At 26.4% G+C, this 13867-nt stretch overlaps 3 protein-coding genes across 4 annotated transcripts in view; 2 read left to right on the forward strand and 1 right to left on the reverse strand.

Annotated features, from left to right (window-relative positions):
• The window catches only part of LOC118444539 (circadian clock-controlled protein daywake), a 3932-nt gene extending 1695 nt beyond the window's left edge, over positions 1–2237 (reverse strand). The window contains exons 1-3 of the mRNA XM_035872904.2: positions 1674–2237; positions 811–944; positions 358–530 (exon numbers count right to left, since the gene is read on the reverse strand). Of these exons, the coding sequence (XP_035728797.1) occupies positions 358–530; positions 811–944; positions 1674–1749 (383 nt within the window). The 5' untranslated portion in view covers positions 1750–2237. The remainder of the gene's footprint in view (positions 1–357; positions 531–810; positions 945–1673) is intronic.
• Positions 2238–4206: 1969 nt separating this feature from the next.
• On the forward strand, positions 4207–8190 carry Jhbp16 (Juvenile hormone binding protein 16). 2 transcript variants are annotated; one of them, XM_085661597.1, is made up of 5 exons: positions 4207–4330; positions 4892–4973; positions 6858–7084; positions 7615–7726; positions 7825–8190. In XM_085661597.1, the coding sequence occupies exons 2-5, from the start codon at positions 4907–4909 to the stop codon at positions 8121–8123; spliced, it is 705 nt and encodes a 234-aa protein (XP_085517723.1). In that variant the 5' UTR covers positions 4207–4330; positions 4892–4906; the 3' UTR covers positions 8124–8190. The 2 variants fall into 2 exon arrangements, with proteins under 2 accessions (XP_085517723.1, XP_085517722.1); XM_085661596.1 differs by having other exon boundaries at positions 6858–7120; positions 7825–8187.
• Positions 8191–10718: 2528 nt separating this feature from the next.
• Positions 10719–13096, forward strand: Jhbp2 (Juvenile hormone binding protein 2). The gene is made up of 4 exons (XM_035872906.2): positions 10719–11034; positions 11749–12036; positions 12612–12761; positions 12874–13096. Exons 1-4 carry the CDS (start codon positions 10848–10850, stop codon positions 13023–13025), a joined length of 777 nt encoding a protein of 258 aa, XP_035728799.1. The 5' UTR covers positions 10719–10847; the 3' UTR covers positions 13026–13096.
• The last annotated feature ends 771 nt before the right edge of the window (positions 13097–13867 follow it).

The raw sequence follows: 13867 nt of genomic DNA on the forward strand, positions 1-13867 counted from the left end.
TGCAATTAAATATATATTTTAAATAGAATAACTTATGATTATCTTATTATGATTTGATGTTATATCATGTGTAAATATTGATAAATACGTTAAATAATTTTTTAACAAAATCATTACAAATTTTATCAATTAAAAAAGTAAAGAAGATTAAACAATTTGATGAAAAAGCATTAGAAACGATGATGGAACAATTGTATATTTATTATAAAACGAAATTAGTTATAATTATTTTTCAAACAAATTCAATGTATATTAATATTATATATATTTGTTTATTCGAAAAATAATAAAGGAAAAAAAAAAAAAAGAAAAGAAATTGAAGAGAAGGAAAATTAAAAATTTTTAAGGATTATTCACCTGGTGTATTGAGCGTCAAGTACAAGGGCTGGCATTCTAATGACAGCTTCGAAGGGTGAACCTAGTTGGATGTCCTCGACTGTATAGTTACTCGCTCCCCTTACATAGAGTTCTCGCAATTGAACCTTGTAACCGTTTGTACCACCTGTCAGAGAGAGAGTCAGCTCATCCATCTGTTGAAAGGAAACGATGTTCGTTCCATTTACATTGTAGAATATTAAAGTAAAATTCTTTCTTATTTTTCTTTGGTCTTTTGCAAAAAGAAAAAAAAAACAAACAAAAAAGAACTTAAATAAATACAATATTAAAAAGAAAGATGTCGATCTGTATTATTTTTTTTTTTTTGTTGTCCTTGTTTTTCTTTTTTGTTTTTTATTTTATTTATTTATTTATTTATTTATTTCCTTTTTTGTTTTTTTTTTTTTTTATTTACTTATTTCATTATATACTCACACGAAAAGGTTCGACGGAAGGTAATTCAATTTCTGGTATGCCATCTTTTAAATAAGGTTTAAGATGATGTAGAGAATCGATCAGGCAACTTTTTAATTTAGGATCCTTCCTAGAACATTGCTTCACGTACTCGGCTAGAAAGAATTTTTTTTCTTTTTTCTTTCTTTTTTCTTTTTTTTTTTTGATTTTTCTTTTATTTGTATTTATATTAAATTAATACAATCCAAAGAATTTTAATATAAATCGATTTGTTTATATATAATTGTTCTTTTTTTAAATTCCACATGTAATAACATGTAAAAAAATTCATATATTAATTATATCCATATTTTTATTTTATTAAGTTAATTTCTTTATTACGTTTGTATTTTCTTTCTTTTTTTTTTTTTTTTTTTTTTTTCTTTTTCATAAAATTAATTGCTAGTCCATATTTAGAAATATTAATGTCTAAGAATAATATGATAAATGTTTCATGTATATATATATATATATATATATACATACTCTTTTATTGTAAAAAATATATAACTTTAATTTATAATCGATCATACAAATATGAATATATTAAATGTTAATAAGATTTAAAGGAATGTTTATAAAATGATTAATATGATTTTCATATTATTGGTTAAAATAGGTGAAGTCTAATTTAAAAGATAAATTCTCAAATCTCTCTCTCTCTCTCTCTTTCTCTCTATCTCTATCTCTATATTTATCTCTATCCTCTATCTCTATCTAACTATCCTGATTTAAACTTTCTCCGATTTTCCTTAAACGAGACATAGAACGTACTTTTCAATCGTGTCCACACGGAAGTATACTAACTCGTTGATCAAATTACGAGAGTCGATCAAATTACTTACGGCTTGATTCCGTTGAAATTATCGTCATAATATTCATAACAAATAGGAATCCTATAAGTTGATTTTTATTCGACATTTTATATTCTTTTATCCTTTAATCCTTTTTTTTCTTCTCTTTTTTTTTTTCTTTCTTTCTTTCCTCCTATCTTTACTATCTTTTCTCTCTCTCTCTTTCTCTCTCTCTTTTCTTTTTCTTCAAAAGAAATTTTTGTAAGAAATTTTTATTTGAAAAAATTTTTGCCAAGAAGAAGAATTTGTTTTTTTTTTTTTTCTTTTTTTTCACAATAACGACGACAACGACGATAACGACGATGACGATAAATAATGCTGCTGCTGCTGATGATGATGATGATGATGATGGTGATAATTCCGTTGTCTATTTCGACGAGTATCTCACAAATCGCGGATACCTACTAAATGGCACCGCTAAAGTAAGACTGTCTATGCAAGAGGGCATTGACAGATGTTAGATCGTTGCTGCACTCGGATACTTTCACTGCTGCAACATGCACCTGCGCCTCTTTCGTCGTATTACCAAGAGACGAATTATTTTTGCCCTCAAATTTTTCCTACACTCGTTAAATAGATATATTAAAAATGGTGAGATGAAAGGAAAGAGAAGAAAAGAAAGAAAGAAGCAACGCGAGAGATAAAAAACAAACGAAAAAAAAAAGAAAAGAAAAGAACACAGAAAATAAGAAGTAAATCAAAATAAGAACAAGGAAGAAAAAAGGCAAAATGAAATGATACGCGTGAAAATTTATTTATGAACGATTAACGTCACCGACACGATAGACTATGTTTCAATAACACTTTCAGAAGAGTAATTTTAAAAACCAAAGGTGCGAGTTAAACTTTTATACTTTAGATTTGACATTGAACTTAATAGGATAAATACGTGTGTATGTGTGTTCTTTGAAAATAATGACATTGAATATTTAATTTTTGATATATGTTATATACGTTGATGTTAGAAATACGAAAGGCAAATATTCCATTGAATTTTAAGAGGCTTGAGTTTGTAAGTAAAATATTCGAAAAAAAAAAAACAAGTAAAAGGAAATGTATATATGCACGTTGATATAATGAAAAATTAAGAAATAGAAAAGGTAGATTATGTAAAATTAAATAAAAGAAAAACAAAACAAAAAAAGAAAAAAAAAAGAAAAAAAAAGAAAATAAAAATCTTACAAAATATAATTATATTGAATCGATTAATAATCTCAGAATTTTTCCAATAACAAATACTATAACATTATTTAAGTGAAAATAAAATATTAAAAATTATATGATCGATGTAATTAATTGCATGATCATTTTTAATCCCTTAAAGGATCACAATAAACATTTTATCGGTGATAAACGATCCATAAAATATAAAAATCGATATGAATGTAATCAAAAAAGTAACTTTGAAAGTTTCATTTGCATTATCGCAAATAATTTCGTGGAAAAGATATTTATATAAATCATAATTGGATCTATCACAGGATCATTCATCGTGTCTTTGTCTGTAACATTTTTCGTACAAATAAAATAAAAATTATAAAGAAATTATCTACGATTATTTTAAAATTACATTAAGGGGATAGATAGAGAGAGAGAGAGAGAGAGAGAGAGTGTGTGTGAGAAATTAAATTTGTTAAATAAAATAAAATCGAACTTGTCCTAGATTTATTCAGACTGGTTTTTCTATGTTTTCGATATTTATATCGCCTAATTATACGGCAAAACGAAACGCGCTAGATGTGAGAGTTTGTAGGATTGTTAAATCACTGCTGAAACAGTCATGAACGTAATTATGTTTTTATTTCAAAAAAAAAACATTGACACCGATTCGTTTCTCTTACCTTTTCTATTTCTTACTCTTTCTCTTTCTCATTGAAAAAGTAGTTTCAGCCTAACGTATGATTTCACTTAACGACACTGGTGTATAACTCGGTTGCATTCGTACAGGGGCAACTTTCAACAAATTTACGATAAGAAATCTCAATTAATGAATATTGAATATGAATGTACGAATTGTTAATGAAATTGATGAAAGAGAGAGAGAGAAAGAGAGGAAGAGGAAGAGAGAGAGAGAGAGAGAGACAGAGACAGATTAAATGGATATATCTTTTTTATTGGTTTTTTCTATTTCTTTTTTTCTTTCTTGCTTCAAATTTAAGGAATGAAAAATTACAAAATGTTGATATACGTGGATTTAAATTAAAATTATTAAATTATTTATTAAAAGAGAGAGAGAGAGAGAGAGAGAAAGAGAGAGAGAGAGAGAGAGAGAGGTAAAAAGAGAGAGAGGAAGAGACAGATAGAAGGGAGATGTGAAAATATTTTTATTCTATAGAAAGAGATGGGAGATATTCAAAAGTTAAACTTATATAATAATTAAACTTATATAATAATATCTTAAGACGTATACGAAATGTCAATTCTTTGTTGCTTATCGTTGTACCGATCAATTATTTAAAGATCTTCCCCATATAAAATTATATAAGTTCGATCAAAAATCGTGCTGGTAAGTATGGCAGGTTAAGTTGTTCCTTAGACTGTTGAGAGTGAAAGTGCGAGGAGTGTTCGCGTATGGTCGAGCACGACAGAAAGATCACACACAGTAGATCTTTTATTTTCAAAAGATTTAGACACGTTTTGTCTATCCTGTAAGTATATAATCATTAGAATTTTATATGGATCATAGACGATAGATAGTTGCGGGTTAGCGAATATGAATACACACATATATATAACAAAAAAAAAAAAGGAAAAAAAGAAAAATGAAAAAAAAAAAAGAAAAAAAAAATTATTAAAACGATTATCGATTCGCAATGAGTTCGTCGGATTATCTTTATTTTTCTTTATCTTTTCTTTTAAGCAAATATGTTCAAATTCGTGTTTGAATAATTCTAGAGAAAAAAAAAGAAAAAAAAGAAGAAAGAAAGAAAGAAAAAAAATTCCTCTGTAAGATTTCTTACGTAACGTACGCATGTGAAATTTCTTCATCATTCTAATGAAACTAATTATATATACATATATATATATATATATATGTTACGTGTGGATCACATTTGAATTATATTTAAAAACTCTACGATCGAAAATCGATTATGTGTATTTTACAAAATGTGATTCCCCTACCTTTAAGCCCGATACTCCCGAATCGCTCGTTCACCAATGATCCATATAATTCTCGTTATATTCTTACTGCTTTTCGATTTAATCAGACGGTGATAGTCAAAATGAAACAGTGCCTAATAGTGTTCACCGTAATTTTTATATCCAGCGGATTTTCTTCCGCTGATTTTGGTGAGTACGAAAAATATATATATATATATATTTACATACGAGTTTTTTTCTTTTTTTGATATTTTCAATACAATGATCGATCAAATCATTTGTTATAATTAAAAAAATTCTCGTTAATTCTCTCACGTGTTTAACAATTTTTTCATATATCAATATTTCAAGGAAATTTCAATATTCGTTCGTTACGTGTAAAACATAATCGAAACATTGAAAATATAGATTTTTATTAAAAATCAATATATTTTTATATAATTACATTCAAAATATGATTCAGTTAATTGATAGTCAGAAATATATATATATATATATATATATATATGATTGACATTAACGAACGACGATATTACAATGCGAGTTTTCAAAAAAAGAAAAAAAAGTAAAAGAAAAGAAGCAGTGAGAAATGATTAAGAATGATAATTTTTTTTTTTTGTTTTTTTTTGTCTTTTCTAATCCAATTTGTTTTTAAACGTAGACGTACTCTTATTTCACACGTCGTTTATGTAACGTATTATTAATTATATCAATAATATGAAGAATAGCTTCGAGCTCGTTAAATTGTATATATAACGTTATGAAATTCGAAGTCGACACGAATTCCATCGAGTTATGGGAAATTTCTTGTTTATGTAATAAAAATACACATACACACACACACACATACACATATATATTATATTTAGTTTAGTATTATATATAGTATTTACGTATGTATATATGTATTTATGTAAGTAACATATGTCTGTACGTGCTGTAAATAGGAAATTATATTATCTCTAAGCATACAAATTTTATCTTAATAATCAAAAATTATAATGTACTTATGTACTCGTTCAAAATTTCTCGTGGTGCTTATATTTTTTTCTTTTTTTTTTTTTTTTTTTTTTATAGATGAGAAAATCATAAATGTTTCTCTCTCCCTCTTTCTTTAATTTTTTTTTTCTTTGTTAATTTGTATCGATATTTTTCTTTTGTTTTTTTACGAACACACACGTTAGATTACTTTTGAAATATCGTCATTTTTGTTCTTCGTTCTATTACTGGATTTATTCCTTTTATTCGACTCGAACTCTCGAAAAGTCAAATTCTTTCTTTTCTTTCTTAAAAAAAAAAAAAAAAAAAAAAAGAAAGAGAAAAAAAAGAATAAGAAATAAAAATCCACTTATTCGTATCCTTTCCTCTCCTTTTAATTCTATTAATATTCATTATGCTTTGACCTCTTTTCTAAATTCTTTTGACAGCTGTTTTCTGACCTTTAAGTAATATGCTCGTCCTACATATACACGGTGTTATTTTTTTCTTTATCAAAACGGCACGGCGTAAATATCGATAATAAAATGATGTAATTATACGTTCAATTCGTATTGATATTCTCTCAGATTTTCGTTAGGTTTAAAATAAAGATTGCTATATAAGGAAAAAAAAAAAAGAAAAGAAAAAAAATTTCTTACATTTATAAATCATGACAATCGTTACGAAACACCTGTAATATATCTTATATTTTTTTTACTTCTCTGAATACCTAATACAAACTTATAATTTTTAACATTTATTTATAATACCAATACGAGAGAATATATTTGGCTGTATCCTTTAAAATTGAGACACCCGACATATATATATATATATATAGGGCGGACCATAAGTTTTATCATTTAAAAAATCAATATTCATTTATCAAAAACTGTTCGATCTGATCTTTTTTATTTTTCAGATTGTAGTAAAAAAGTTCGTTCGATTTGCGCGATCTTACAAAAAAAAAAAAAAAAAAAAAAAAGATAAAAAGATAAAAAGAATAAAAAAGAAAAAGAAATTACACTATAAAATCAATCATAACCCAGAAATGTTGGATCCGCTTTATACATATTCTATAAATTTTCGTTTCAGATGATCATTTTAAAAATTGTCATCCAAACGTCGCAGGCTTTGATGTTTGCATAAGAGAAGCATTAAATAAAATACAGCCGTATTTCAAAACTGGACTTCCTCAATATAATGTCGAACCATTTGATCCATTTTTTGCGAAAAAAATTAGCGTCGAACGTGGAGTGCCAAATTTTGGATTTACATTGACCCTTAAAAATGTCACCGAAAGTGGTTGGGCCAATAGCAAAGTAACCAAATTCGTCAGCGATATACCAAATTTCAAAGTATTCAATTTTCTTTTTATTTCTGTTTTTTTTTTTCTTTTTTTTTTTTTAATTCGAACATTTAGAGTTGCATGATCTCTTTCGAATATTGTCAATATTATATTGTCAATTTATTGGTTGATTTTGATATTGAGAATGATCTATCTTTCTTTCTTTTTTTCTTTTCCTACTCATTTTTTTATGAAACAAAATCGATAAATCTGGTCAGTGTGAGATTTAAAAAGAAAAATATTACAATGAAAGGGAACATTATACAAAAGACGAATAATACAATACTGCTACTGATAATATCGATAATAATAATAATAATAATAGTAGTAGTAGTAGTAGTAGTAATAGTAGTAATAGCAGTAGCAGTATTAGTATTAATAATAATAATAATAATAATAATAATAGTGTTTATTAGTAATAATAATAGTAGTAATAATAGAATTATTGTTACACAGAAAAAAAAAAAAGAAGAAATAAGAAAATAAATAAATATTTGATTTCAGGTCGTCTATTCGCAAAGCTTTCCAGAAAAATTATTATTTGGCGATTATGAATTTTTCGGAAGATTTTTCGGCTCGTCGATACGTAACAAAGGAAAATTTACGCTGACTCTGTGTAAGAATTCTATCAGTTATTGGATTTTCCATTCGTTTTCATCGAAATATAGAAAACACAGACTGCTACTGATAGTTTTCTACCTTTCTCTTTTACAGACGATCTCATCCAAACGACGACAGTTACTAAACTCCCAGGTCAGAAGATTAAGGTTAACATCAACGTACAGATCATACGGGATTTGAAACTTCACATCACGAATCTTTTATTTGGACGAGAAATACTCGAGGGCGTACTCGATAAAATTATTAATGGCACTTGGCAGCCAGGATTTTTACTGACCAGAGGAATAATCAATGAATTAGTGTCGACCGCTTTTACCGAGATTTTTGATAAAGCATTTAAAAATTTCCCTTTTCAACGAATCATCAAGCCCAAGTCTATTCGTTCAGAATAAAATGGAAAAAAAAAAAAAAAAAAAGAAATAAAAAATAAAGAAAAAAAAAATGATAATAATCAATTAATTGATATGAAAATTTTATTATGATCGGATAAATTTCAATTATTATCTCTTTAATTACTTTAATTTTATTTATCATAATAATCTCTCTTTCTCTCTTTCGCTTTTTATTTCTTTCTTTTTTTCTTTGCTTTTTTTTTGTACTCAAAGATTATTTTTTTTTTCATTTATAACATTTCTTATATAAATATACTAAACAACAATGTAATAAAAATAATTTCTTTTTTTCCCTTTCCTTCCCCTTTCTTCGCATTAGCGAAATCGTTATTATTCAAAAAAGTTCGAAAACATATGTCATACTTCTAAATAGATCATCATTCGTCGAACCTTCATTATAACATGAAAAATCTTCTTCAACAGAAACTGTAGCTGTTTACCTTGAGAAGTTTCCAAGTTATCCGGTTCTTGACCTCACATTCTTAACAGGGTATAACAAGATCTCTTCTGAGGTTCTTCTCGCATGAGTCGATACCCAGTCGGATGGAAATTGAAATTTTACGACATTTGAAAAAGAAAAGAAAGAAGAAAGAAAAAAAAAAATAAAAGAAAAATAAATAAATAAATATTTTATTACGACTGACGAATAATTTTATATGTACTAAAAAAAAAAAAAAAAAAAAAAAAAAAAAGAAAAAAAGAAAAAAAGAAAAAAAAACGAAAAAAAAAAAATCGAAAACAATTAACATTATCAAGATTTCTATAGACATTTATTATTGAATGAGATCCCGATGATAATTTTGAAAGAAAGGAAAGATAAAAAGAAAGAAAAAAAGAAAGAAAGAAAAAAAGGAAAAAAAGAGACTTCATCGAAGTATATTATTTCGAAGCACGTTTGTTACGATAAATTTGAGTCAACTAACGGTGCTTAAAATATACTGTAATAAAATCGGTTAGGTACGTTTTTGATGACGTCCGTGCTAACGTATTTCGTACATCTTACGCTTTCTTTCATCGTATTGTATAGCGATTATTTATTGTTCATTGTATCTCTACCCATTCCACATCTCTACCCCTCCCTCTCTCCCTAGTAAATTTGGAAAATCATTCACAATTCACGTCATAGATACGTTTTTTGAATCTTTGATTTGGCTACGTACGAAATTTTCATATTATTAAGAGTAAGATTTGCAACTATTTTCGTTAATCTTTTCTTGTCCTACATTGACTTCCTTGTGAGAAGAAGAAAGTTTTATAGAATTTAAAAAGTATATATATATATATATATATATATATATATATATGTACATATATGTATGTAAGTATTTATGCCTGTGTGTTTGTATAGTTTTAACTTAATCTAATTATTTTTTCGTGAGATCATTCTAATCAATATATATATATAATATATATATATATATATATATGAATGATGAGAAAGTATCGAACATCTTTTAACTATAATAGATAAATAATATGTTAAATTTATTCGAACGATGATAGAGATAAAGAATTTTTGAATCGTTTGTATTTAAGTGGAAAAAAAAAGAAAAAAAAAAGAAAGAAGTATTATTAATTAATATTATCACGCGTAAACTCTTTAAATTGCGTTAATTATTCATAATAGAGAATGCAGGTCAAACTTTTCTACATTAATGATTTTCTCTAATATATTCTGTAATGCCGAAAAATTGAATAGAAACGAACGATGTAATAAAATCTATACTAGACATTGCTAATAGTTGATCTTGAAACTTGTACACACACATGCATACATATATACACGCACACGTACACGCACACGCACACATATATCTTTCTAATAACATACTTTCACTAGATCGTAATACAAATAGCGAAGTCAATTAAAAAATAAATCGTATAATAATATCTCAGTCTTTCAATCGTTTGATCTTGAAAGAATTACAATGATAGATTGAATTAATAAAAATAAAAAGAAAAGAGAAAAAAAAAAGGAAAAGAAAAAATTTTTAATTACAAAAAACAAAGAAAGGACAAGAAAAACGTAGAAACAAACAAACGAAAAAAAGATAACTCTCTCTCTCTCTCTCTCTCTCTCTCTCTTTCAATTTTTAATACATGAGTTTAAATGTCTATTAGGTTTCTAATGTTCTACGGAACGATTATAATTGCATTAGCAATAGTATCTTAAGTGTTGTTGTGGTAAATCGATGGGAAAAAAAAGAAAGAAAGAAAGAAAAAAAAATAGAAAAAGAAAAAGAAAAAGAAAAAGAAAGAAATAAATAAATATTTACGTAAATACATAAAAAAGAAAAGATGTAATGTTAGAAGAAAACAATGATATCTACGATTTCCGAGGAAAGTTAGAATTCATGATAGAGATTCTCTCTCTTTCTTTCCCTCTCTCTTCCTCTCTCCCTCTCTCTTTCTCTCATTTCTACTACATTCTTTTTTCTTCTTTCCTCTTTCTTCTTCTTTCTTCTTTCATCTTTCTTCTGTTTCTTTTCTTTTGCCCTAGACATTCTAGTAAGGCGATGGAGGGATTGTGGGAGGGGCAATGTCAAGGTGTTATAAGTCTGTGAGAATCCTTTCCAGTTGGTCATTCAACGGAGAGAAATTCAATCGGTTAGAGTAGCAAACCGTAAAGAAAGAATATAGCTATTATATAGACTAAGGTCATTAGTTCGATTCGTAAGATTAAAGATTAATCTTATAGATAAATAGTGAGAAAAATAGATTAAAATGATTAAATCAAATAACAGTGTATTAATCGTGTATGTGTTTATATTAACGATAATCATTGGTAACGTTAATGGGATCGGTAAATATCGTGGCCTTGAATTTTTGGAACCTTGCTCTAAAATCGATCCTAATTTGGAAAGTTGCCTTGCCAAAACTGCTAATGTTCTCGTTGAACAATTTCGACACGGTAAGATATAATTTATTATTAATACTATTTAATGATATAATTTATTATTGTAATTTATCTCAATCGTCGTTATATATATATATATAAAATATCGATACTATTTAATGATTTAATCGATATTATTAATTTTTATTTCATATTTTTGATCTTTTTCTTTTTAATTTATAAATTTTTATATTACTGTTATGCTATTGTTACTACTACTATTATTATTATTATTATTATTATTATTATTATTATTATTATTATTATTATTATGATTTAAATTCGCAAATCATTGGGGCCGAGATTAAATATTTTCAATTCATGATTTATTCCAATGTGTGCTAATTAGATTAGAAAGTTCTGACATCGTGTAAGAGAATGTTGAATATCATTTAGAAAATTTATTTCATTGTAATTAGCCAAAGCACGTGCTGTAAATTTGATGAGAGTTGTTAGCAGAAGCTTTGTTAGCAGAAGCAGGTTATAACGGTGAATTCGAATGGTCACCTGCAACCTACATTCCAGTTACTGTCTACGGCACTGTATAGTAGTACATAATGAAGATTTTACATATTTATTCATTTAATACAAGTTTCTGATAATTTTTTTTTTTTTGTTTCATTTCTCTTTTTTTTTTTCTTTTTTTTTTCTTTTTTCCTTTCTTCAATCGCAACTTTATATACCTTCAATCTAAAAATTTTCTCATTCTATTTATATTTATCTTTATAGGTTTGCCACAATTAGGATATTCTGAGGTTGAACCAATAATTTTGGACGAATTACATATAGCTCTTGGAGGTGGTCCCGATGGATATAGAGCACAATTCGTGGACATCAATGCAAAAGGTGTTTCATCGCTCAAAGTGACAGGTCTCAGAGCAAGATTGTCTGACGATGAAGTACAATTGCAATTGGTCCTTAATATTCCTAGAATTACGGCTGTTGCTAAATATAGGTCAACCGGTACATTGATATTGGTTAAAGCCAGCGGAGCTGGAGATTATTGGGGAGAATATGGTATATGTAAATCTTATTTGTGATTTATATAGAATAGGAAAAAAGAAAAAGTATATACACATATATATATATACATATATATATATACTTTTATAGCGTAAAATAATTCTCTATAATAATTATATAACAAATGCAATTTAATTCATAGAAAGTCGTTTATTTTTTCATTATTTATTTATTTCTTTTTTCTAAATGATTTCTATTTTAATACTAATTACATATATATATATATATATATTTGCTTTGAAAGATAGATGATTTCTAAACGTGAAACATCTTTCAGGTAAAAGTTTTGTCAACTAACAATGAACTTTCACTTTTGACGCAATAAATTTATTTAATAAATTTTCACTATCGTCCAATTAGTTCTATTAAAATATTAGATCTTATTGGATACTACGTAAATTATAAACATTCATTCAGTATACCGTTCGAGTGCAATATAATTTTGATAAATTATTGACGCCTGATAATAGGCAACCCAAAATACAACGGTGTATTTCGATTGCGATCTATCAATACGATCTTATGTCTCATCAATGATTTTTTGTTTTCTTTCTTTCTTTCTTTTATAGAGGGCGTCAAAGCTAAAGTATTTATCAGGGCAAAACCCTTTATGATACAAAATCGTCGCTTTTTGAGGTTGCAACAATTAAAAATGGATTTCAGTGTACAAGATATTAAAATGGGCGTTAAAAACGTACACGATGGCAATACTATACTTCGTAAGTATGATTTCTTTTCTTCTTTCTTTTTTTTTTTCGAACGAATAAATTTACTGATCTTGTTTGTTTGCTCCTTTTTTTTCTTTTTTTTTTTTTTCCTTTTTTTTTATAGAAGCCGCTTTGAACTTGTTCATTAATAGTAACGGTCAAGAATTATTAAAAGAAATGAAACCAGATTTGAGAAGAAAGTTGGTCCAAGTAATGTCGAATTTCGTTGAGAAACTTTTCGCTCAAGTACCGTACGACGCTTGGATTACCGAATAAGTAGGACAAACGATATTTTTAATCCTATTTACGTTTTCCTCGATCATCGAATATATATATATATATATATATATATATATACATATATATATATAAAATATATATATAATACATACATTGATATATGTATGTAAATTTTTTTACACACTCACAAACGTGTTCGTAAATGCTAAATATGATAAATATGATTTGAATCAAAAGAGAGAGATAGATCTTATTGGTTGATCAATTATTATTATTATTATTATTATTATTATTATTATTATTATTATTATTATTATTATTATTATTATTATTATTATTATTGTTAATATTATTATTTGCTTTAAAAGATTGTCAGTATTTTGTTCCTCAAGTAAATTTGTGAAAACTTATTTACTATAATTAATTAAATTCAAGTTTTACGACGAATCGGATCTTAGTCGTTTATTCTTTTTCATTTATTTTTTAATTTAACAATTTCGTTATTGATTGTTGGATCGTGTATAAATAGCTCGATTATATAGTTAGAAATTATTACTATTATATTTCACGTATTGTATATAACTATATACACTTGTTTACATTGCGAAGATAATGATAAGAAAAAGAACGATTAGTAGGTTTTTTTGTTTTGATTTTTAGTTACTACATCGTTCTATCGTTTAGATTAAGATTTTTTTTTTTTGTACGATTCTGTATTTATTTAATAAATGACGTCAACCTTTTTGTCGACAATGATTGTGTATTTAACATTGTGACATCTCATATAATACTTATTGGAATTTAAAATGTAATGAACGTAATCTTTACGTGACAGTAATCATTGAAACGTTTTATTTTTTCTTTTCTTTTCTTTTCTT

The sequence above is a fragment of the Vespa mandarinia genome, chromosome 15 (assembly GCF_050613455.1).
Source record: "Vespa mandarinia isolate Hongniang chromosome 15, ASM5061345v1, whole genome shotgun sequence".
In the NCBI taxonomy this organism is placed as follows: domain Eukaryota; kingdom Metazoa; phylum Arthropoda; class Insecta; order Hymenoptera; family Vespidae; genus Vespa; species Vespa mandarinia.

Excerpts from the sequence above, each read along its gene's own strand:
- Jhbp16 (XM_085661596.1), top strand. The coding sequence starts at position 4,907 with ATGAAACAGTGCCTAATAGTGTTCACCGTAATTTTTATATCCAGCGGA. Across the intron at positions 4,974-6,857 it reads ATTTTCTTCCGCTGATTTTG|ATGATCATTTTAAAAATTGT; the intron begins GTGAGTACGAAA and ends TTTTCGTTTCAG. Across the intron at positions 7,121-7,614 it reads GCGATATACCAAATTTCAAA|GTCGTCTATTCGCAAAGCTT; the intron begins GTATTCAATTTT and ends ATTTGATTTCAG.
- Jhbp2 (XM_035872906.2), top strand. The coding sequence starts at position 10,848 with ATGATTAAATCAAATAACAGTGTATTAATCGTGTATGTGTTTATATTA. Across the intron at positions 11,035-11,748 it reads CGTTGAACAATTTCGACACG|GTTTGCCACAATTAGGATAT; the intron begins GTAAGATATAAT and ends TTATCTTTATAG. Across the intron at positions 12,037-12,611 it reads AGATTATTGGGGAGAATATG|AGGGCGTCAAAGCTAAAGTA; the intron begins GTATATGTAAAT and ends TTTCTTTTATAG.